General features: G+C 41.8%; 3 protein-coding genes across 5 annotated transcripts in view; 2 read left to right on the top strand and 1 right to left on the bottom strand.

Annotated features, from left to right (window-relative positions):
* The window catches only part of slc25a16 (solute carrier family 25 member 16), a 13770-nt gene extending 10496 nt beyond the window's left edge, over window positions 1-3274 (top strand). For all 3 annotated transcript variants that reach the window (XM_080016839.1, XM_080016841.1, XM_080016840.1), the window contains one exon: window positions 1-3274. This exon is cut by the window's left edge and continues 530 nt beyond it. The gene's annotated coding sequence lies outside the window, so the exon portion shown is untranslated.
* Window positions 3275-6660: 3386 nt separating this feature from the next.
* On the top strand, window positions 6661-15154 carry alox5a (arachidonate 5-lipoxygenase a; the record flags this gene model as incomplete). Its single annotated transcript, XM_080017229.1, has 14 exons — window positions 6661-6810; window positions 8265-8463; window positions 8585-8666; window positions 8818-8940; window positions 10261-10367; window positions 10459-10631; window positions 10846-10992; window positions 11149-11352; window positions 11859-11945; window positions 12079-12257; window positions 12821-12942; window positions 14024-14124; window positions 14229-14399; window positions 14975-15154. 14 exons carry the CDS (start codon window positions 6661-6663, stop codon window positions 15152-15154), a joined length of 2025 nt encoding a protein of 674 aa, XP_079873355.1.
* Window positions 15155-16657: 1503 nt separating this feature from the next.
* marchf8 (membrane-associated ring finger (C3HC4) 8) overlaps window positions 16658-25355 on the bottom strand; it is a 139405-nt gene continuing 130707 nt past the window's right edge. The window contains exons 6-7 of the mRNA XM_080016262.1: window positions 23491-23626; window positions 16658-20664 (exon numbers count right to left, since the gene is read on the bottom strand). Of these exons, the coding sequence (XP_079872388.1) occupies window positions 20357-20664; window positions 23491-23626 (444 nt within the window). The 3' untranslated portion in view covers window positions 16658-20356. The remainder of the gene's footprint in view (window positions 20665-23490; window positions 23627-25355) is intronic.

The following is a 25355-nucleotide window of genomic DNA, read 5'->3' as shown; positions in this document are numbered from 1 at the left end:
AGTGAGGTATCTGGCGGCACCAAAGTCACCCATTTGCTCTGCTCCCTCTGTCACACGGAGCACAGTGCCATAGAGCGAGTGAAGCGCTTTTGCCGCTATCTGCTGTTGTTTAGCGTCTCATTTAAACAAATGTTATTTTAGAAAGAAGGGAAGTCGTGTTTGAAGGTGAAAGCTTAACTGCTTCTTGTTTGTTTTAGTTTTATTTTCTTCATGTTTCATAGGTGTATTTTGTCACCAACATGAGCAGTTTGGAAGATAGCGTCACTGCCACTGGTATCACTGGAACTTAAGAATTTGAGGTGATTAGCAGCTGTTTTATTCTTGTTTGCTTAATTCTTTGTCTTTTTTGGGTTCTGTGCGTTTGATTTCCTCTGAGCAGGTTTAGGGTCCAATGGCTTTTAGACAGCTTATTGATTGTGTGATTTGCCTTCGTCATCCATGCCAATCTTCTGCCAGTATACATTACACAACACGATTCTACAGGTCTTGTAAAGTGACCGAGGTAGCCCTTGGTCTCTGCTTAATCCAACCTGTCATGTTATCGCCAAACATTTGAGAGAGCAATTGCAGTTTGTGCTGCTGTATGTCGATAGATGCAGGTTTTTGACTGGAAGGAATTCTATCATGAAAATAATGAATTACGTTGTTTGACTAAAGAGTTCACTATGAAGGCACTACTTAGGCTGCTGATATGCATTACATGCTGTGTATGTTATTTTAGTTGATGGCTTTGTTTATTTGTGTATTTGTATGCTCTGCAGTGATCAGGGAGGTTTTTTGTGATTTTGTTTTTGTTAATTTGGTTTTGTTGAGTTTAACATCTCTAGAAAAGAGAGACACATTTGTGGGGAAAATGGATTCAAGGGAATAATCCTGTACTTCCAAGTAGATCTACCTGCTTTTTCCGTTTTCCCCTTTTATTTATTTTCATTGCTACATAAAGCCACTGGGTGGCAACATCAGGTAGAGGTTGTATTGTTTACTATCAGAAATGAGCCATTAGAAAATGTTTCACATGTCTTAGAAGAAAACTCAACAGCTTGGTATCTTTGGATTAACCAAAGAGAGTGGACATGTTGTGATGGTTTAGTTAGTTGTTTTGTTAAGTTCCATCTTCTAGGATGATGGGGTGTCTATAAGAGAATGCAATCAAACATATCAGATATGAGGGAAAAGCAACTTTAGTGTCTATATGATTCATTATCTCCCATCAAACCTGAATTACATGCCCACATTTCAGTGAAAACAATGGATTAAATTGGTACTTTATACTGATTATACTTAAAGTTTTAGTATGCACATCGGTATTTTCAGCGAAAAGGTGGTATCGCTAATTCCTATTCTCAAGTTTATTTGTCCATTTGTTATGGTCTTACAGTAAAATGTATTTCTCTGAACCTTGCAAATAAACAGAAAAATAGAAACCAAAGAATCCAGAAAAAAATATGTTCATTTGGAAAGGCCGTAATGTACCTCTGTGCAACAAAAACTCCCCAGCATAGCCAATTTGCATACTGCAGCAGTTTTGCCTGCCACACGCCATATAATTGGTGTTTTTGGGGCCCTCTGACACAAAGACAAAGGTGATGGGGTTGAAGAGTACCAGTCTTATTGTAGAGCCTAAAACTATAGACTCTGACACAGGGTTCCGATACGGTAAAGTAATAGAACATGGACTCTGAAACAGGGTTTCCATACCTTTAAACAAACAAATGTCCAACAAAACAGAAGTGGTTCCCTGGAACAGCATGGTCCATAGGCAACCCTCCTCTAGGGTGACGAAGCAGACTACCCCCTCCTCCCTTCCGGAGCATGGGGCCTCGAACTTCTGTGCTCGCTGGTGTAGCCAGGCTTGGCTGTTGCGTGGTCTGCTTGGAAGGTGGCCTGGCTGCTGGGATGCTGGATGGTCCCGGTGGTGACTGTTGGACAGAGCAGCTAGCTGCAAGCGGTTACCCATGGTGGTTGCTGCGGCTGCTTTTCCCCTGCTCCTCCGCCGGACATCCTGGGTGCAGCTGCTGCCAGTTGGGAGAGGGCTGGTGCTGTGGCCGCCCGCTGACATGCTGGTGGCTCCAGTGGGTCTTCGGAGGCCCTTCTGTGTCCCTTCTTTGTGCCGGAGAGTCCCTGTTCAGGCGCCATTGTGGCAGTTCCGCCTGCCACACGCCACCCGAGTGGCGCTTTCAGGGCCCTCCGACACAGAGGCACAGGTGATGGGGTTGAAAAGTAGAAGTTATATTCTAGAGAATGGGCAAGGTGGAACAAGCCCAGAGCAGATGTAAAACATGTCATGACAAGGGCTCTTCCCGTGTGTGTGTGTGTGGGGATGGGGGTTTTACCTGTTGCTCGTTTTTTACTCTAACGAGCAACAGGCGTACAACCATCCTTATCCTGGCCCAATTACCTCGACCCAAGACAGGTGTTGCTGCTTAAACCACACCACCGCCACACCCCACAGAGATGCAGAAATACGTATGCTGGTGTTGAATTTGATCCAGTGCTTTCCTCTGGAAACCAGAGGTACCAACAAAGTGTGTCTGATTTTTCTTTTTGTAATTCAGTGATCGTTTCATATGAATTTCAGAACAATCAATAAATCATTTACTGAAACTAATAAATGCACACAGTGTTAGAAATCAGTGCTCTCACTTATTGCTGTATCAGAACACTTCAGTGCTTGTGGTGGTGCTCACGAAAAAGAATCGGTGAATATCTACTTTAAACCAGTTAATTAAAATAGACTTACTGAAAGCTGTACTGTGTAGAAGAGAATCAATAAAATATTTTAAGCGATCACAAACTCATTATTTCTTGCTCTCAGATGATTACTTTACATCTTCAACCGTTGTAATGATAATTGTGACAAATGTTATAATTGGAACTACATATAAAACCCGCCATTTCATATAGAAATCAACAGCATCCAGGCAAGGATAAACTCTCAGAAAACCCTTTGAGAGGGGAAAACAAAAAGGAAGAAACCTTGAAGGGATCACAGAAGAGGGATCCTCTTCCAGGATGACCAGGCTGCAGTGGATGCCAAGTGGGCGACATTAGTAATAGTATATGAGAAATTATATGTTATTGTATTTCTATACTATGCAATGTTAAAGCTAGACAGTATGAGAGTCTATTCGCTGGTGCAGAGCGCCACAGATAGACACCTCAGAGAAGTGGTCCTCATCAGGCCCGATCAAGGGTTGGTCGAGCAGTATCCTCCCCATCTGGAAAGGGTGATGGCTGGTCTCCCCCTGGCTGCATGACCACAGCAACAGCCTCCTTACGCTCACAGCAGACTGCCCCCGGGTTCAGCAAGTCACATCTGAGGTAAACTGGGAGCCAGTGCAACTATAGGGGTAATATGGTCGAACTTTCTAGTCCTAGTCAAGATTCTAGCTGCAGCATTTTGTCTTAACTGGAGGTTTTTAATACTAGACATGGGAAGGCCAGAAAGCAACACATTACAATAATATAAGCAGGATATTACAAATGCATGGACTATGGTCTCTGCGTCATTCATGGATAGAATGGGCCGTATCTTAGCAATATTGCGAAGACGAAAGAATACAGTTCTGGTAATGATCTTAATATACAGTTAAAAAAAGAGAGAGTGGGGTCAAATATAACTCCTAAATTAAAAACTGAGTTACTTTGCGTAATAATACAGTTATTAATGATCAGAGTGGTATAGTTAGTGATTAGTTAGTTCTAACGTCATGTATGTTTGGGTGTCCTCAGCATAACAATGAAAGCTACTGTCATATTTGCATATGCTATCTCCAAGTGGCAATATATAGATACTAAACAACAAAGGACCAAGTACCAATCCCTGCGGGACCCCACAAGTGACATTACAGTTCCTCGGATTATACAGATACAGTACTCACATTGTCATGAGTTACAGAGTGTGTTCTCTCTGAAAGATAAGATCTAAACCAGGAAAGTGCCAAACCTCCAATGCCAATGCACGTGTCAAGACGATGTTGCAGTAGGTTATGATCAACAATATCAAAGGCAGCGCTGCAGCGGGTGATGGTATACGGTAAGATGCAGTATGTATACACCGTGTGTCTTACTGAAATAAATGGATCTCTGTCAGTCCATTAACATTCATTTAATGTTTACTGACATTTCCTTCTTGTGGTGCGGTTTCATTTTGAATCTCCGTAACATGGGACTATTTTCTTGTCTAAACCAGAGACTGATATTTCTGCATAACTTATTCTTTTTATTTTCGTCATTGTGATAATGTTGCTGTACGTAATGGTAATTTATAGTGAGTAATAGAGTGAGATTATTAGAGTACTGAACAATGAGAAATGCCTTTTTTTGTGTGTCATCGGTTTTTATTTCTACACAAAGTTTTCTTTTTACCTGCCATGCTTGTAGTTGATGTATGAAGATGAACAACATTAAATGTGACATTCCTGTCTGATTCAATACCAGGTCTCATATCTCATGATTTCTTGCTTACTGGAACACACACTGGAATTGATCCTGAACTCAACAACTATTTCTCCCATAAATAGCAATTTTCTATAATAACCCCAATAAAAGATAGGACCATCCTCTCAGAAAAAGCAAAAATATGGTTAAAACGGAAACCCATAAGATTGTCTGTTACCAGAAGTCCCGGAATTCCACTTGAAACTGCAACGTGTGTTACTGCTTTTGGGTTTAGATAGTGCAGCATCGCAAAGTAAACAGGATTTCCTCCTCCTTCCAGTCGGGCTGTGTGGTGAGATAAGATCATTTTGTTCGTTTGTGATCCCACATCTATAAGCACAAACATTTCTACATGTCTAGGTTTCGATGGAGTTGAGGTTGAGAACAACTTACACCCTGACCAGGTTTTTTTTTATTCAATACTTCATAATGGATTCTCCAGACAAGTGACATTTTATCAACAAAGTTAACCAATATAAAACTCCATCCACTAATTGTTTAAACATTCTAGTCCCAACAGGTCATTCTTATACTGAACTCAAACTTTCATGTGACCAACCCACCCAAACACGTAACATACCATTGTTGCCCCTCTACATTGCATTTGCATTTATTTTGCGGAAACCAGACTACGCAATATTTGCCTCTTGATTTGACTGACAAATGAGATGTCAACATATGTTTTTCCAAAGAATCACGTTCAATTTTACTTCCACATCACCCTTATCAACCCACACACACTGCATTGTACTGTAGAGTAATATCGTTGGTATAACCTATTACTTGTTATGTTTCCAAGGATAATACATCATTGACTAGAACTAGGTGGACTAAATGCAAGATGGAGAATTTTTTATTATGTTTCTGGAACAAGGAATTCTACTACTACTGTTATAGTTTCTATTTTATCAAAGAAACTTAAGTATTTCAGTTATTCAGTGACCTGAATGTGACTCAGGCTTGGAGACCCCTGGCGTCGAACAAAGAAAATTTGGTGAAAGGCGAGGGTTTGGGCACCCCGAGTTAAAACGCAATTTCTAATGAATATCTCAGTGAAATGAAGCCAGGCGGACATTTAATGATTTACTGATGATTTTAATGATCCACACAATGGGGAACTCCAGGGTTTTATTTTTTATTCTGAGGTCACTCCATGCTTTCCAAACTGTCAGGCTGCAGTGGCTGTTCTGTCTGGACTCAACAACCATGGGTTGCTGTCAGAATCAAGACGGTTCACACAGGAAACATTGCACGGGTGGAAGGAAGAACAATGCGATGCGTAATGCGATGCGAGGGTGCGGGATTAAGCAGACACCAACTCCGGACAAGTGTCCATTCGGGGCTAGGTACAGGATAGGGTCACCAGTCCTCTTGCCCGGCCTGTGACCCAAAGCAGGGGGGCTAAGGGGGTATCACTTGTCCAAGGTGGACCCCAAGGCAGAACAGATTCGGTCAAATATCAAGAGATTCTGGAGGACAATGTTCAAGAGCCATTGACATTGGAGTTGAGACAGTTGGGGGACGTTTTTGGAGCGTCCATTACAGTCCCCAGACGGCATTGAATGTTAATGAAAATCTGAGGCCAGATCTCTAAAATTACAAAGAATATTTCCAAACAATGAGAAGAAAATCCCCAAAGAAAGAATCAAATCGACTCTGAGCTGCTACAGGAAGCGTTTGCGGGCTGTTAAAGTTTCCAAAGGAGTTACATAGCACTCAATTTCAGGGTGTCCAGACTTCTTTTCCTTTCTTTTACCTGTTTTAATAATTCAGAAATTGTAACAAAAAAAAAAAAGTAAAAAAAAATAATAATAATACATAATCTTGCTTTAAATGTAGAGGTCAGGTCATCTCCTGTTCCTCTCCTCAGACTTCACCGTATGACAGTGAAACATCAGTCCCATGCTCCGCCCTGCTCTGCTTGCCAACACCTTGTTTACTCTGCGGCGCACCACAGGCTATTAGGAAAGAAGAGAGGCGGGATTACGAAAGTGTGAAGGAGGTTGGTGTGCATCCTGAAAGAAGAAGAGTTACCAATGAAAAGCCAAAGTGTGTTGTTTTTTTTTTCTTTTTCTTATCCATATGAGAAAGGGAAACTGAGAAGTGAACAAGTCTTTCTGGTTCCTGTTTCTTGTTTGGTCCCAGGTGCAGTGTTGCAGGGGGTCCCAAAGTGAAGCTGCTTGGGTAACAGATTGGCATCTGTCTGGGACGTCCACACTCATGCCTTCGTACATAGTGACCGTGGCCACTGGAAGCCAGTGGTTTGCAGGAACGGATGACTATATCTATATAACTCTGGTGGGCAGTGAAGAATGCAGTGAACGAACGTTGCTGGACAAAGCCCTGTACAACGACTTTGAGAGGGGGGCGGTAAGTGCAGTGACGGGAAGGAGGAGGTCTGGATCTCTGGATCTTATGTATATCTGTTTTTTAGCTTTTTCCTAGATCATGATATGCTGTTATTCTAATATTCATGTTTACTGTGTGTGTGTGTGTGTGTGTGTGTGTGTGTGTGTGTGCGTGCGTGCGTGCGTGCGTGCATGTGTGTGTGTGTGCGTGGCTGAAAAAGAGCAACATAGGCTTTTTGGATTAAAGTTTTGGCACATTGTGGAGGTCTCAAATTAGATTTCTTATGACCTGTAATTCCTTCTAACCTACGATAGACAAATTCCTAAGATTTATTTTCCTGGATTAGTTAGCAGTTGCAATGTTGCTTAGTAAGTTAGTTAGTTAGCAATGTTCCAATTCAGATTTTAGGGAAGAAGATCACTTTCTAACATTGGGACATAAAGAACAATCAAAAACGTCCTTATCTGGGTTGGTGATGTACCAAAGGATGTCAGCTAAACCAGTTTGGCTGTCGAAACCTTGCTTTTGTGTCCCAATAAACTCTTTTTATTGGAGGCATCAATGTGTATTGATTTTAATCTTCTTTCCTGTTTATGTTTGTCGCCCAGGGCCTGTTACTTTGTACTTTCAAGTCCGATTTGAGGCATTCCTTTCCTAAAAGAAGTGAAAGTTTGGTCAAAAGTCGGGAACCCGATTTATAGTAAGCAGGGAAGTTCCCATGAAGAGGATTCTTTGTTAATTCTGCAGTCCTCACTTTCATATAGAACAGCACATCTATTTTAAACATTTAAATTTCCTCTACAGGATATTAAAATGAGATCCACTGAACATGTGCCAGGAATTTGTATTTGCATCATATACCAGAGTACGAGTGTAAAATTAATGTATAATACCTGAAGTTCAAAGTCGACTTTCTGGACCTTTATCATTTCAGCTTTGAGATCAATGCTATTAAAGTGCAGAATTGACATTATTATTATTTGTTTTTCGTAGTAATATGAGGCATAGAAATTTCTTGGATCACAAGAAGCTAGTTGTAATACTGTTATATATGGCTGGGTGATGTATCAATATAATATTGATATTGTGATATGAGACCAGATAACATCTGGGATTTTGATTATTCTAATATCATGATAGAGTTAAATGTTGTCTTTAAAGCTGCATTACAGTAAAGTGATGCATATTTACTGAACTTCATAGACTGTTGTAGCTGTTCTAATAAGTGGTCATTATATCCACATTACTAATGTTTTCTTCTGTGTAAATAATGGAAGCACCAATGACATCCACACAAATATCGTCAAATTATCCATATTCAGGTATTCATCAAAAATATTGTGATATTCGATTTTGTCTACTTTAATATCGCAACATACCATTCTTTAATAGGGGAACCTCCCTGTTGAGAGTAAAACTGAATATGAAATAAAAGTTAATGTACATGCATTAACGGGTCAGTGGATTTCCTGCAGGTGGATTCGTACGAGGTGAATGTCAGTGTGGACCTGGGTGACCTTGTTTTGGTGAAGATTGAGAAAAATAAGTACTGGGTGCAGGACGATTGGTACTGCAGGTACGTCACCGTCAAGACGCCCGGAGGAGACTACGTGGAGTTCCCCTGCTTCCGCTGGCTGGTGGGCGACAATGAGGTGGAGCTCCGCGATGGACGAGGTGAAGACCACTCCCCAGCTGGACACTGTCCCCTTGCCTCCACGTCTGTTTGCCTCCCGTCTTTTTATCCACTATGTTCCCGTCTATTGTCCAGTTCATCTAACATCCGCGTCTATTGCAGCACGTTTGCCACAGGATGAAAAAAACCGAATAGCCAAGCAGCACCGAAAAAAAGAGCTGGAATACAGACGTAAAACATACAGGCAAGATGTGGTTCACTTCACTCCACATTCAAACAAGTTAAATCACATTGTTTCATGTGTTCCTCACACGTTCCAAAAGTGTAATACATTATTGGATTTCTGCGGTGTGAACAGATTTGTAATTCTAGGTGCTTTTCTGTTCTGTATGTAGGTGGAAGGAGTGGCAGCCGGGCATTCCCATGAGCATTGACGCCAACAGACACAATGAGCTGCCACGGGACATCCAGTTTGACAGCGAGAAAGGAGTGGACTTTGTTCTGAACTACAGTAAGGCGTAAGTATCCATATCAACACCGAGAAGGAAATGGCCCACAGCTGCTGAGTCAATGAGTGTAAGACTAGAACCAAGTGACCAGGCCATCCCATCCACACGACTTACATATTTACATGCCGCAGCAAAAGCTGTGTGTAAAAGTTGTGTGGCAACCTCAGGCTGCAGGTGATTTCAGTGAATCACAGTTGTACACAGTGGGGGAGACGGTAAGACCGCAAAGATGTTCATAAAGTATAGCTTCATGACATATTCCTTTAGCAATTGCTTACTTGGTACACGGAAGAAAAAAAAAGCATTGCGGTTTGCCTGAAAGATGTTCTGTGTCGTCTGCAACGCTCAGAGTAGCTCAGTGGCCCATGAGAAACTGGGGAGGTTGAGAGAATTTTGTGAAGAATCCAGCATGCTCAACGATGACCCCCTCACCCATAAGAAACAGCAAAAGGGTCTAATGACAACAGGCCGGTATTTTTAGCAACTCTTTTCATACAGTATGTTAAGCACTCTTCAGACATTTTTGAATCCTTGTCAAGCTTTAATGAACCCATTTTGATCTTGACTGTTATTGGTTGGCAGAACATGATCTAATCTTTGTGCAAGTCATTCGCAGAGAATCTTTACATCTGAAATCTGATATGACTGACGTTGTCTTGATTTACCTGGTTTCGGTAATAAAGTAACAAGTGCATTTCTTAATGATGGCAGAAGCAACCCATTGTTGCAGGACTCTATAAACATCTCCAGAGGTTTATCTTAAACATTTTATTTTAATTTGTCTCGTTAAGTCTATTGGGACTATCTATTGGGTCAATTGGGTCATCTGGGCCTGCTGTTTTACCAGCTCTCATTGAGTCTATTAGAATTTCATTGGTTGTTACATTAGAATCTAAATCAATTTTGTTGTGTTTGAATTTTTTGGAAAATACACTAGTTTATTTAGGATTGTATATTTCAATTGTGTGAATATTCTGATTTCTAAAGAGCTGTATAGAACTTTTGGAGTGCGTCATTTTGCATTTATTTATCTGGGAATAATAGTCACTTTGTGTGTTTTGAGGTGATGTTGCTCATATAATAATTGTTCTTCAATTTCTCACAGTTTAATCCAATTAACCAAAATAGGATTTTTTTTTTTAAGAATTTCGGAATTTCTCTAAAACCTTCAACTTCTCGGTGTCGAGTCAAAACGGAAAGTCTCGACGTGGTTATTTAGGTGAAGCTGAGGGTGATGGTAATGCTGATATGATGGTATTGAGGATTAGGGTGAAGGTGGTGGTAATGGTGGCTTTGGTGAAGGTGCTAATGGAGAGCATCCCTCCCCAGCATAGAGAACCTGTGTGTGAACCAGTTCATGCACATGTTCCAGTCGTCTTGGAGTGACTTTGCTGACTTTGAGAAGATCTTTGTGAGAATCAAAAACACCATCTCAGGTCAGTCTCTTTACTCTTTGCAAACACATAAATCCAATATTACTTTCCGTGCTATACACTATTCTGTACTATATTGTACTGCACTCCCCAGAGTACGTGATGCAGCACTGGAAGGAGGACTTTATGTTTGGTTACCAGTTCCTGAACGGTTGCAACCCAGTGGTGATCCAGAAATGTACCAAACTTCCAGACAAGTTCCCTGTCACTCACGAGATGGTTTCCATCTGCCTGGAGAGAGATCTGACCCTGGAGCAGGAAATAGAGGTACAAACGGCCATCCCTCCATTTTAACTTCCTCCTCAACCTGCACTGTGTGTCCCTAGCTTCTTGCGTTTCCATCCTCGGGATTTTGAACATGTGTTTTCAGTCACATTGCCAGGATGCCTTTAGGCAAGGGAAAGATTTTGCCTCCCTCGACAAAAAAGACGTGCACACACATGTACAGGTTGGTATGTCAAGGCAAATATCTTCCTTCTAGGCAGGGAATATCTACCTAGCAGACTATGAGATCCTGGAAGACGTCAACGCTAACTGCACAGACCCCTGCACCCTTCAGTATCTTGCGGCTCCCATGTGTCTCCTCTACAAGACGGCACAGAACAAGATTCTGCCTCTGGCCATACAGGCACAGTGAATACGTCACGCACACAAATTTCTCATCATTATTGCTGAAAACCCCCTTGGGAATTTGAAATTTCGACACCCATCATTATCTCCTTTTTCCAGCATTTTATCCTCCCTTCAAGTTTTTTTTTCTTTTTCATTTCTTTATTTTCCATAGCTGGGTCAGACCCCGGGTGAGGAAAATCCGATTTTCCTGCCCAGCGATGGTCAGTATGACTGGCTCATAGCCAAGATCTGGGTGCGCTCCTCTGATTTCCACATCCACCAGACCATCACCCATCTGCTCCGGACCCATCTGGTCTCAGAGGTGTTCGGCATCGCCATGTACAGGCAGCTTCCTGCAATTCACCCTGTCTATAAGGTGAGACTCATATCCTTTGAGCTTGATTGGCTGATTGATTGATTGATTGATTGATTGATTGATTCAGTGAGAATGGACAGGGGTGGTTCTGGTAAAATTGAAACTCACTATTGAGTCTTCTGAAGGTTTTGTGGGCCTAATTCAACATTCCCAATTGATAACATTGATTACCTTGGGCTAGGGCTAGGGTTAAGCTCAGGGCTAGGGTTAAGCTCAGGGCTAGGGTTAAGCTCAGGGCTAGGGTTAAGGTCAGGGCTAGGGCAAGGGTTAGGTCTGGGGTTGGGCTAGGGGTTAACCGAACCCTTGTCACTCTTGTCACAGCGTGCCCCCCAACTAAGCAGGGGGGGAGTTGTTTGGTTAAATTTTGCTTCTGTGTGTTAGGGTGAGGGTTAACCCCTAAATTGTCAGCATCAGCCTAATCCTAACCCTTTAACATCAGATCCTGTGTGGTCTTGTATTTCGAGTGAGTGACACAATCGCTTATATATTAATGTGCCTTTCCCCAGCTACTTATACCACACATTCGCTACACCATTGCTATCAACACCAAAGCAAGAGAACAGCTCATATGCGAGTGTGGGATCTTTGACAAGGTGAGTTTGAACACAAATACAATCAAAACACCACAACATGGTGGCAAAACAATATTATTGTCACTTCTGATAACCTTGATGTCGCACAGTGAAGTCTTAACAAACTCCGGGATGTGATCACTCTTCACCCCAGGCCAATGGCACAGGCGGCGGCGGACACGTCCAGCTGCTCCAGAAGGCCATGAAGACGCTCACCTACAGGTCTCTGTGCTTCCCTGACTACATAAAATCCCGCGGCATGGAGAAAAAGGAGGAACTGCCCACATACTTCTTCAGAGACGACGGCATTAGAGTGTGGGAAGCCACCAAGAGGTATGAATTAGCGAGAAACATCACTTAACGCAGCTTCAAGTGCATAGAACAATAGTGGGCCTGGGAAATGATTAGTGGTACGGCATCATCATGAAATTAAGATATATGTCAAATTGTAGTCTAATTGAATCATTATTGGGAAGATATCACAAAAAAAAATGGTCATGATGAGAGGGCTGCGTTATTTAGGGATATTCCTTGAAAACTAGTTTTGGTCTGGCGCCAGGTCACCTTCACATGTTGTAGTTTAATGTGATGAACCTGGGTTGGATTCTTTCACATGGGGTTTTGAATATATGAGGATAGATTGCTTTTCTAAATCAATGAGAGAGAGAGAGTGAGAGAGAGAGAGAGAGAGAGAGAGAGAGAGAGAGAGAGAGAATTGTAAATAGACATTTGAGCATGGCTCCATTCACCACACAAGGCCTTCTCCATGCTTCTTAAAAAAAGGCAAGGCTAGGAAAACTTGTATTGCTTACAGGGCGTGTGCGGAACCGAGCACAATGGGGTTTGATAATGGCAGATTTTTCTTACCTATTTCTTTCTGTTTCTTCCTCTTGCAGTTTTGTCTCAGACGTGGTGCATATCTACTACTCCAGCGATGAGATGGTGCAGAGAGACGAGGAGATCCAGGCCTTTGTCAAAGACGTGTGCCGCTTCGGGATGCAGGACCTGGATCACAGCGGTAGGTGTACATCACCATGAATGGAACAATTAATTGAATGATCAACTAATCGAATAATCCGGTTAATGATGCATTGTGTGGAATTTTCTTCAACAGAATGTGAATTCTTGTCTTTGGTACATACGACAATAGAAGTTATATTAACTGCTAACTAATCATATTTGAGATTTAGGGTTTCTGCTTTCTGCTTTCTGATGCAGGTTAGTACCTTATTACCCAATGTTACCATCATTTTATGGTATAAAGTAATCGCATAGATTAATTGAAAGATGACAATCCTAGTACCTTATGCACGCTGACAAAACATCATCTTTAATTCGATCAAGACCAGGGCTGAGTGATATTGATAGATATTGATATTGATAATTTGAGGACATTTAGGGGATGGCTACTGATGCGTTCATAGGATATTTACGCACAAGAAATATTACAAAAACAATCAGTAGTAATGTGGATATTATGGATATTACTATGATATTCAGAAAATTACCGTCAAGTAATACAATTGTATACATTATTTACTTATATCACAACTATGTAACAATATTAGCTCTGAGCAGGCAGGCATGTTGGTCCAGCACTGTAACACTCTAACTGATGGACAGGCTGGAGCAGAACGCATAGCTTACCTTTCTGGAAGCCCTAATTGTATTGTCATCCGAGGACGAAAAACAAACAATACAGTAATGTAATAATAAGGGTTAGGGTTAGGGTTAGTGTTAGTTCTAGGTTATTCTGATATGTCTTCATTTGTAGCAGTGAATAACAGTTTAAAAGCAAACATGGTGGTGACACAAATACAGGTATAAGCCTTTCACATGCAGTGCACATACGATATCCCTAGAGTGTGGGTAGAACATGATTGTCACAAAGGGCAAAAGCATTTGTTTTTATTTCACTTCACCCATATACATTTAGGATTCTTATGAGGATGTAAAACCGTAAGTTCTGGGGTATTACACGACAAGTGACGGTAAGTTGCACTTGGGCCTTCTTCTTATGAAGCGTTAGCAAACGTACACAAACCTTGCAAAACCGCACTCTCTTTGTTAAGAGGAAACCTCACGTTGTCTGTTTCCAGAGTTCCCCAAGTCGCTGAAAACACGTGAGGAGCTCACGTTGTATCTGACCGTCGTCATCTTCACAGCCTCAGCACAGCACGCGGCCGTCAACTTTGGACAGGTATTTACAGACAAGAATCTTGCCACATATATATATATGTATTATGATTATAGTATTCCTCACTACATGACACTGTCATTCTAATTTTCCCGGCTTCCCTTCAGTACGACTGGTGTTCCTGGATCCCTAATGCCCCCTCCACCATGCGTAAACCGCCCCCCAAGCAGAAGGGCGTGGCAGACATCACTCTGATCATCGAAAGCCTCCCGGACCGGGGCCGGTCCTGTTGGCACCTGGGGGCCGTCTGGTCCCTCAGCCAGTACCAGGAGAACGAGGTACGCAGGGGTGAAGCAACCTGACCATTTCCTTTTAGTGACAGCTCATAGCCCTGTGCCCTGACTCGGGTAACAGTATATAAAACTGTATATCATTATTTTTACCTTAAAAGTAGTCAAGTAATTAATTGATGAGTTCGATTTGGTAAATAATGTAGAAAAACACAATAAATTAGTAATTTTATTTTTTGCACAAAATAAAAGTGATTTCATTGTTAACCAAACTGCATATAAGCAGAGACAAATGCCTTACTTTTCTGGGAAAATTCCATATTTTAAAATGTTCCTGTGACTTGTAGACGAGGCCAACAACTGTATATCACAGCAAAGGAGGATAAAGATCGCTTTGAGATAGAGGCACAGAAGAGTAAAAGGGGGATAGACAAGGTTCTTTCCACATCTGCAAACTACATACTGTTATTGTCAGAGGAGGCTCGCAGGCCAAGTTCTGAACTGCTTCACCTGGGGGGGATGGCCGACATGGTGGTTCCTTTTCTGTTTAACCTAAGTTCTGGGACAAGGCCAGGAGGTGAATCAGTCTAGAACCCTGCTCATCACGATGCTCTCACCTACAGCTCTACCTGGGCATGTACCCCGACGAGCACTTCATTGAGCGGCCGGTGAAGGACGCCATGGCCATGTTCAGGAAGAAGCTGGCGGAGATCAGCAGCACCATCAAGGCACGGAATGAGGGAAAGAGGCTTCCCTACCACTACATGTGCCCCGACCGGATCCCCAACAGCGTGGCTGTATGAAGCAAGTCCTGCTGGAGCTAAAACATGGCAGGACTTTTACGTCCTGAACCTGGAATTTTCCACCTCTCAGAAAGAAAGAAAAAAGCAACGAACACCAAGACTCATCTGTTTATTGTGACAATAAAAACTTTTCATAAATGTGTAATTTTGGATGAGCAATGTTGAATAATCCATATGACCAATTGTCGAATAAAATGAAACTTTGAAAAGTGTTTCTTATATTTTTAATTGTTCACAATATGCAATGTTAATGCACTATGATAGATAATCAGTGACGTGCACAGAGCATTTTAGGGGCACGGCTGAAAATCAGAAAAGGGGCACGCACTTTTTCCGGACCTGGGAGCTGAAGAAATTTCGATTTTGAACATCTGACACACCCGTTCCTGAAATCTGGAGCTGCCAGAGAGGAGACAGGGACCTTGACTGTAACAATGACCTAGTTAGGGTGAACCTGGATGTACCTGTCAGTGGACACCAGCATAAGATCTGAGAGTCTTCTATTATGAGTCCCTTTATCGCGCACTACACAATGTCTTTCTCTATTGTAGAGGGCTCTTTGGAACCTTTTCTCTATTGTATCGTCTCAGAGAAGCCGCAACGCAGCATGAGTGTGGCGTGACACGTTCAGGCGCCGCCTTTCATTGCTGCTGTACTAATACAAGTATCACGGTGGTCATACGTTTTGAGTGACTTTCACCTGCTACTTACTGTATATACAGGTAGTATGTGTGAAAATAATCAGCTTCCTTACTTCAAATACAACACAGAGGACAGAAATCATAGTTTACAACGACCTTCAACTTGGAGGTCTTTCAAAACGTCAGCCTCTCAGAAAACCCCCCAATCTTCATCGGTCCAAGAGGAGTGCCGTGTACCCCCCCAGACACACCAGCGGGATTTGTTGGTTAGATCCGGCTACTGGGGGGAGTTTGAACCAGCTCACACGACGTCCCTAGACGTATTCTGGCTACATGGGAACACCACCATCACACCACCAGGTCACCTTCACGACGAGTGCTGGTCTTCTGGAGCTTTTAAACGCTCCTCATGGTAGCACGCTGAAGTGTCTGAGCAGGCGTCCTTGACACATTAGATACTAGGATGGGGAAGTGGAGAGAACTAAGGGAACTTCCTCACATTTACTCTCGCGTAGTGGCACATATAGGGTACTTCATATTATCTTTAGTAAAAAGTAACCCTATAGAGCCATTAAAGGCTTTCTCAATTGTAGGCGCACTCTAGGGCACTTTATGCAGTTTCCTCTACCTTAGGGGCATCTAGACTTAGAGGACTGTACATAACGTTACTTTAACAGAGAACTTCTTTCCTCCAACTTTGTTATCCTTGAAAATAATATATAATCAAATATAACCTGGCTACCTTCTCAATAAACAGCTTCACATCTGATGATTCAGTTCGGCGTTTTATACCATAATAATTATATTATAGCAGTTTCAAAAAGTCACTATGGACAAAACAGTTCATTAAAAGTTTCTTCATTTTTATTAGGTTGTTTTTTTTTATTCTACATACTTTGTTCAAACAAGGGAAATTAAATCAAAAATACATCGATATTTCTTTAGTACTTCCTCGGTACTTTTACCAAATTTCATTACAGTTACTATTCCAAAGTAAATTCACAGACAAACGAGTGGAATGATATCAGACAAGGGAACAGTCATGTATGTTCAAGTCCAGTCAGTAGTAAAGAACTATAGTTTTATGCAAGTCACACTCCCCCAGACAGCCTTTATAGCCAGGTAGTCTTCAAAATTTGGTTTTAACTCAACTCACATTTCAAGCCTTTAAAGTAATGACAGTGCATATAGACCTAACATGAATGACAAAAATAACGGGGATAAAAAAAAATATATCAGAATAACTTGTCTCTAAAGGAGGGTAATGATTGATGGCTTTGCAAGTATGTTGCCTTAATGCAAAATGACGTTAAGATATCTGTCACGTAATTATTTAAAAGGAGCCAGCTCCCATGAATACAAAACAAAGTAACTAAATGTACAGCTCATTTTGACGTTTTGATCTAAAGAAAAGGACGTTCTGCTATTCTTACATCTGGTAAATAAAGCATGAAAAAGGGAAACAGTAAAACAGTGGCAAACTATTCAGATACTGTTTAAGAAGACGGCTAAACCGCCGCCGCACAAAAGTAAATAGTCACAATGAACACAGACAGCCAAGCTTTATGAAATAGAGTGCAAAAAGAACACGACTTGAACATACGGTGACTAGTACCTGGGAGGGAAAGTGTGAGTTGCATAAAATTACTATTACACGGGGTCTTGTAATGAGAAAATTGCGCATTTTATTTTTAAAATAAATACTACACAAAGTTACGTTATCATTATATACCCAGAGTAACACCCTGGACATTTAACACCAGTAAATGACTATAGAATAAAACAACAGCAAAGGGGTAATTGCACTTTTTATCTGTCTAATTGCACAGAGCCTCATGGGTATTGAAGTTTCAGAGAAGGGTTTCATCATTTCCTGGGTCTTAATCCAATTTGACAGTTGACACACAACATCTCCCTTGGCTCATATTATTACTTGGATCATATAAATTCCCAGGATACTACGGGGCGTGTACAGGAATACATAGCACTGTTGGACGCATCGCTACCCCTCAGCAGTACCTGCTGGGATCAGTTGGACCTTTGTTAGTGATGGACGACGCTTTTGAATCTAAGATGCTTTTAAGAAATGTGTTATTGTCATGGCTGTGAGGCTCAACATGAGCCTGGCATTGCTGTGCTCCCACATACACAAAAGCACTTATGACAGACTGTAAGCCCAGAAACACATCTTCTTGAGAGAAATCCACAGCTCCCCATTTTAGGACTGCAAGGGCGACACAGACAGTGGTCTCACTGCACCTGCTGCAGTTTGGTCTCTGGCTGCGGGAAAATGATTTCCTTAAAAACAAACAACCCTAACCCTTCGGCAGATATTGAACTCTGTTAAAAAAAAGTATTAAACAGTGAACAGTTCAAGTTTAAAAATGCAATGTGAATTTTTAAACTATAAGCATATTTTATTTTACTGTGCACTTTAGGGATGAAAAAATAAACCTTCCTATACCAAAGTTGCGAAAATTGGAGTCAGGAAAGCCCCAGAAGACTCTATAAAACACCATCGAACACTCTCCACCGTTTAATAGAACCTGGGAATGAAACCTTATGCACTTTTACTAGACTGATACTGTAAATGTGCTCCAGGTTGCACGGCCATGCAAGCGTGCACAGCCATCAGGTGTCTCATATATGACCCAAAGCGGAGCGTGGACAACGAAAAATAAAGAAGAGATACCAGGTCCTGCTGCACCTTAACAGGTAGAGGTGGAGAATCAGGGGGTTCAGAGAGTAAAAACTCCACGTAAGGATTTTGAGCCAACCATGTGGATTCAATCCAGAGGTCCAACTGATGGATCAGGGCAAACGGCTGTGGCAAAAAATACACGGAACAAGACTTTTTAACTTTCTGAACCTGGAGTTTTCCACCTCTGCAAAACCGAGTTTTACAGAGGTGGAAAACGGGAGCTCGGGGCTCACTGGAAGCAGGAACAATGCGCATCAATTCAACCACCACAGCCTACAGCCTGTTTATCTTTTACTTGTTTTTCAAAACCGCTTCCATTTGTGAGTGGATGCGGCTGTGAAAAGATGTCAGGCTGGGGGAAGCAAGGAGAAGACAGGCTATGAAAAGGGCAGCCGTGGATTTCTCAAGGCGTTACATCCGATGACGAAGCAAAACGAAATCGACAGATATTTAAAAACTGCGACTTGGAATATCATACTGTTAGGACCGTCATTTGCACAATAGAAAACCACACCACTGATGCGTTGCTGCTGTGTCCAAAGGTCTCAACATGATCTCATGCCGCCGAAGATTTTCTCGCAATTTCCTGTGGCCAGTAAAAAATGTTTTTTTATCTCTAAAAAAAGTTTACATTCGGAGAGCCTTCACAAAAGTTTATGGCGTGGGAATGATGAGATTGTGGCTTCGCTGGGGTTTTTATCCTTTTTGTTTTGTTTTTTCTTTCCCCAGTCGTCTCCGCATTGAGAGCCGCGAGGCCAAACAGAACGACAACCATCACATGTCTCCTTCAGCACTGACTGTTTTGTTATTTTGTTTTGTTTGTTTTCCCGTTTCAACCGTAAAACTGGAATGATTATTCAGTACTTCCATTTTTTTTTGTTCCCGATTTCCTTTTATTGTCATCCAAGGGAGGGAGGGGGCGGCGCAAAGGTGTGTGTGTGCGTGTGCATGTGTGTATTTGTGTGCAAGTGTCAGAGACATTTTATAAAATATAAAACCGTGAATGGGTAGTCTTCCAGGTTATACATATGAGGCTCGAAGGACAGGAGCGTATAGGAACTAAAACAAAAAGTAAAAGTGCTTTGATGCTCGATCAGACGGGGATCCCGGTTCAGATGCAGACTCGGCGCCACGGTAGCAGCGGCGACTAGAGACCGGAATGTTCCCGAGGTGATCCGACGTACGGCGCTTGGCAGACACCGATCCACAAAGTCGATCGGTGGTTAATGCTCAACACGCGCAGGAGGACACAGAAAGTAAAGAAGCAAAGCCACAGCATCCAGCAACAAAAAGAAAACACGCAGAGAGAAACATTTAGCGAGGCCTCCGGAGACGACGGTGAGTCTGTTTTTCTCAGTCCTGCTCTACAAGAGATTTGTGTGTTTGTGTGCGTGTGTGTGTTTAAGTGTTCGTGTGGGTGTGTGTGTGTGTGTGTGTACGGTATCCTGCAGGCCTCCGGCGGACATGTTAAGAGTGTCAGTCAAGACAGTCCGGTCCCAGGAGAAAGCAGAAACGGGCACGGTTTTTCAAGGTTTTTCAAGGGTTTTCTTTTTCTTTTTTTTTTTTTTTTTAAATGGATTGCTGGTCGACTCGTTTATCTACGTCGTTCATACAGATCCACCGTTTTATTTATAATTTTTTTAATGATGGTGTCGCTTTGCCATGTGAGATTAGGGAGTTTGGTGCCATGGATCCACCCCCAGAGGGCCCTCGCCCTCTTGGAGCACGTGGACCCCACCCCCCCTCCGAGTGGCCATGGAGGCCTCCATCACGGCTGCCGTGGGACACCCACCGCGAACCGAGACCCTGCGGCGGGGATTTCGGGGAGCTGGAGATCAGGGCAGGGAGGGGAGGTGGGTGTCAGACGTGGAGCACCTCCATACTGTAGTCCTCCGTTTCCATGTACTGGGAGAAGTTTGTGTCGGACTGGGTAGGGGCCAGAGTCCCCTTGTTCTCCAGATAGGGCTCCATGAGTGGCGGCGGCTTCTCCAGAGCCAGCTTTTTACACGTGTCAGGCCGGTTCTGCACGTAGATGACCCGGTTGTACGCCTTGAGTCTCCTCCACAGCTGGATGTACACCTTACACTGCACGTACATGAACACCAGGCCCCCCGTGAAGCCGATGGCCACCACCACCAGCTTGGTCCAGAACGGCCATTCCAGGATCCCTGAGAGAAAGAGAGAGAGAGAGAGAGAGAGAGAGAGAGAGACAGAGACACACATGGCTGTCAAACACTCAATGTCACTGGCATCTGCAGCAGGTGTGATACATATACAGAATATTGACACTGCACACACACACACACACACACACACACACACACACACACACACACACACACAGACACACATATATACAGTACACACACACACACACACACACACATATATATATAGATATATCGAGATATCTAGATATATCTAGATATAGATATATCTATATATATCTATATAAAGATATATATACACAGTACAGTGGTACTTTGACTTACGAGTTTAATTCGTTCTGTGACAGAGCTCGTAATTCAATCTGCTCGTATAGCAAATCAATTTTCCCCATTGAAATTAATTGAAATGCCATTAATCTGTTCCAGCCCCCAAAAAAACACCCAATTTTTTTTTGTTACATGTTTTTAAATAAGAAAAATGTATTTATAAATAACAAATATTGTATAAAAACATAATAAAACATAATAAAAGAGAATGTCGAAGAAAATCGCTCATGTTTTTCTATGATTTCATGCTTTAATTCAATCGACATCATCCGCTTCTTCTTCTCAGCACTTACTTTCTTAGGACCCAACGACGGCTCGTAACTTGGAAAACTCGTATGTTAGTGCACTCGTAAATCAAGGTACCACTGTACATACAATATATTCAGTGCCAATGTTAAAACTCAATTTAACACTGGTACGGTCCTTTAAATAAACACAGTAAATCAAGGGTTCAAACAAAGATAACCACACAAGCACAAACACAGAATTAGGAAGAAAAACATTTATTTATTTACTCAGACTTTCAGCGTCTCTTCACAAAACTATGAAGTGGCTGAGGATTGTGGGGGACAAAGTCTAAGATCCAGGGTCATTGGATAAAGGATAAACTGACTTTACTATCATCAGTGTGTCTATCATTACAACAATTGTGTGTTTTTAAATTAATACCCCCTTGTGCAGTTGTCTCGTTTTAAGAATTTCATTGCTTTGTCCTTGTGTCTGGGAAGGAGATAATTATCAGCAGTAAGTGCACTTACAAACACCCCAAATAAGTAGCATTTGACTCTGGAAGTGGAAATATTTGCGGAAAGCTTTCGCAAACAAGCCAAGAGGCACTTGCAAGGACTTTAAATTTTTAATAAAAATTAGGCCTCTTGAATTAAAAAGGCACAATTTCTGCAAATTCTACCTTTGACCATAAAATGTGTGTTTCTGAAAGAGACGTTTTGCCAGTCAAATGGCAACTGTCACTTCCAGTCATGAAAAATTAAATGTAAAATGAAATTTGACTGCGAATTGCACTTTCTTCTCCCTCCTTGTGTCTTTTATTATCAACTTTCTACTGACCATTTTGAGAAAATACTACATATATACATATATATATATACATACACACACACACACACACACACACACACACACACACACATACACACACATATATAAAATTGTACCTTATTATGTGAGATTATAATGTTCCTTATTACACAAGAGATCAAAAATAATCAAAAATATAAAAAGAAGAGGGAAAGGGTGGGTTTTGCGGGAAGAGGGAAGAGGGTGGATTTTGCTTAAATCAACTGGAAACATGTGACAGGAAGAAGGTTTGTGGCAGAGGAAAAGCTAGTTAAAGGTCAAAGGTAAAACGTTTACCTGGGATTCTGCCGGCTGCATGAATAAAGAGAGTGTAAATATCATGTGTTACCAAAGACAGACAGACAGACAGATAGACAGATGTCTTCAAAACACTGTAGGATCACAGAGTTAGTAAACGTCCACACTGTGCAATAATAACATTGAAAATGAAAATTCCCAGATCAATCTAAGCTCTTGTGGAGTGGATGTGATCCTCCTGGGCTGTTATTATCCAAAAAAAACAAACTGGAAGCAGATTCACCTGACCCGCTTCAGCCCAAATCTCCAAGTACGAGCTGATGCAGATAAGATGGATTTGCCCAGAATGTAAACCCACCCACCAAAAAAACCCACATACTGTGTTCTCGACTTTTGTTGAGATTGTATACAGGCCTTGTACTTCATGGGGCGATTTTGCAAATGGGGTTTAATCTAAATCAGGACTAAACTAATCCTACTTAAATTCATCCAGAATTTAAAAATGCCTTTCAGTCATCTCCTTCTGCCTGGTCTTGGTGCTGGTCTTAGTCCAGATATTCTCTATTGTCAAGGTCGACCTGGATGCCCCACAGCCATTAATCCAAAAATGTTATAAAATTTCAGCCTTGATTTAAACCTGGATCAGCTCTAATCTTCCTTCTGGAATTCAGATATTTTAAACCAACCACGTTTGAGACAATTTTTTTAACCAGAAAGTCCATTTCAGTAAATCCAGATTAAAAGCATGATTTAGTCTCAGATTAGGCCGAATCTGTGTCTGCCAAACCGCCCCCTTATGCGTTACCAAATCTGGAGATTCAGAGTTTCAACATCCAGACCTGAATTTAAACGCCCGGGTGGAAAAACCTGTCACTGTCAGCACGCCGCGTGATGTTGTAAAGGTCGACAAACAAACAAAGCGTATAATCCCCAAAAGGTTCAGTACGACGTGTAAATCCTCAAAAGATGGCGCGACTCCCACCACATGTCCAAACCACGTCTAACGCCGAGCGCCGCAAGTACCGACGGTGCAGCCGGTGCAGCTGCACTGGGGGCCCACCCAATCGGTGTGCCCGCGATCTGGGAAGCCGCCATCTGCGCTCCGCTGTGGGTCCCCGTGCCCCATCCCTCCAAATAAAAAAAAAACACTGCGCACGCACTTACCTTGCTTGATCTCCTCGGCCGTCCGGTCGATCAGCACGTAGAGGGACCACACCACGCAGGTGATGGCGATGACGTGGAAGGTGACGGAGCACATGATCTTCCTTCGCTCACTCGCCGTCATCTGTAGCTTCTCCCACTGAGGGTTGACAGGGGAGGATGGTGGGGAAAAAAAAAAGAAAAAAACAACTTAACTTGGCGGTTTAATTTTGCGGGTAAAAAAAGTTTTTTGTTTTTTTCGTCGTCTCTGCCACAGCGCAGCGGCAGCCAGCAACTCAGCCAGTTCATTTACTCATTATTTTAACATGAAGAGAACAACAGAGAGACAGGAGTGACACGGGTTTTGTTTTGTTCAAGTCAGAGAACGAGGAAAACAACACGCCTAATTGTATTATAAAAATGAGTCCAGTTGTAATTCTAAGTAGGAAAAGATGAAGAAAATGGTTCTTAAATCAAATTGGGGCATAATTTCACCCCACATGCCACCCTGCAAGTTGCCCTTTTAGGCTCAAAAAGGTTGAACATGACCACGGATGGAGATTCTGGTTGGTCAAGGAGATGAGAAGCAAAACCTTAAAAAAAACAACCCTATTTGATCAGATCAAACGCACTGGTAGAAGAACACAAACACACAACCAAGAAAAAAACGAACATTTCAGCCAATTAAACTGACGGCTGATCCCTGGAGGAAGCTTCTGTTCAGAACATCAGGAATGTGCTCTGGGCTTTTTTGTTTTATTTAGGAGCAAAACAAATCAAGTGAAAGCAATTAAAGCAGAGCACGTAGCTATCTTACTGATTTCTTATTTAATAACTCAAAGTGGGTAAAATAATTGGTCTTGCAGATGTTGAAAACATTAAGTATCGCCGGCCACACCTGAATCATAATGTCATCATATTGGGCTGTAAGAAAAATCTGTATTATATCGATACTGTCATCTATGACTGGATATTGTCTTGGATTTTGGTTATTGTGATATTGCAATATAGTTCAATGTTGTCTTTAAGAACCATCACAGTAAAGTAATATAGTTTTCTGATCTTCATCGATAAATAAGAAAATGAAATTGAAGAAATAATATTTCCTTTGCAAATTGAAAGGGGACAAAGTTTCAGCTTGCTCCTCTCCCTAGTGGCTGAGCCCGGGACTGCAGCTAATGCATCCCAGGGGGTGGAGGCAGCCAAGCACACGCACGCACGCGCGCGCACACACGCACGCACACACGCACACACACACACACACACACACACACACACACACACACACACACACACACACACACTTTTTTTTACTGGTCATTCACAGCTTGTAAAGAAACACAGGTGTATAAGGAAGGAAGGAAGCTAGATACATAGGTGGACAGACAAACAGATAGGCAGGTGCTTTATTTATCCACACCAAAATAGGCAGTGACAATAATAAGGCAATAGAAAAAAAAGTAGAAAAAAGAAAGGCAATACACAATAAACCCAAAAAATAAGCGATGTACATAAACCTGACACTAAACTAGAAATGGATCAATGTGCCATGTACAATAGAGTGTCGATAGTTTGACTGTTAGACTTTTCTAATCAACACCTCTACTGCTTGGTCATAATATCCACATGACAAATGATTGTTTCTCAAATATGTCCTGTTTGTGAATGTCTAATGGAAGTACCGATAGTCATCCTGGAAAAATCGAAATATCAAATACCAAAAAATAAATAAAAATAAAAAAGCGTAATTCAATTTCGGGCTAACACATATTGTGATGTTGATGGGATATTTTGCTTTGGCAATTTTGCCTTTTTTCTATTTTTGAATATTCAGCTGATTTTCTTTTTTTAATTGGCTATTTTTGTATATTTGGCTATTCATTTTTTTT

This window comes from Zeus faber (assembly GCF_960531495.2).
Source record: "Zeus faber genome assembly, chromosome: 16".
Taxonomy (NCBI): domain Eukaryota; kingdom Metazoa; phylum Chordata; class Actinopteri; order Zeiformes; family Zeidae; genus Zeus; species Zeus faber.
The sequence above is the reverse complement of the archived record's forward strand: the minus strand, read 5'-3'. Positions and strand labels throughout refer to the sequence as shown.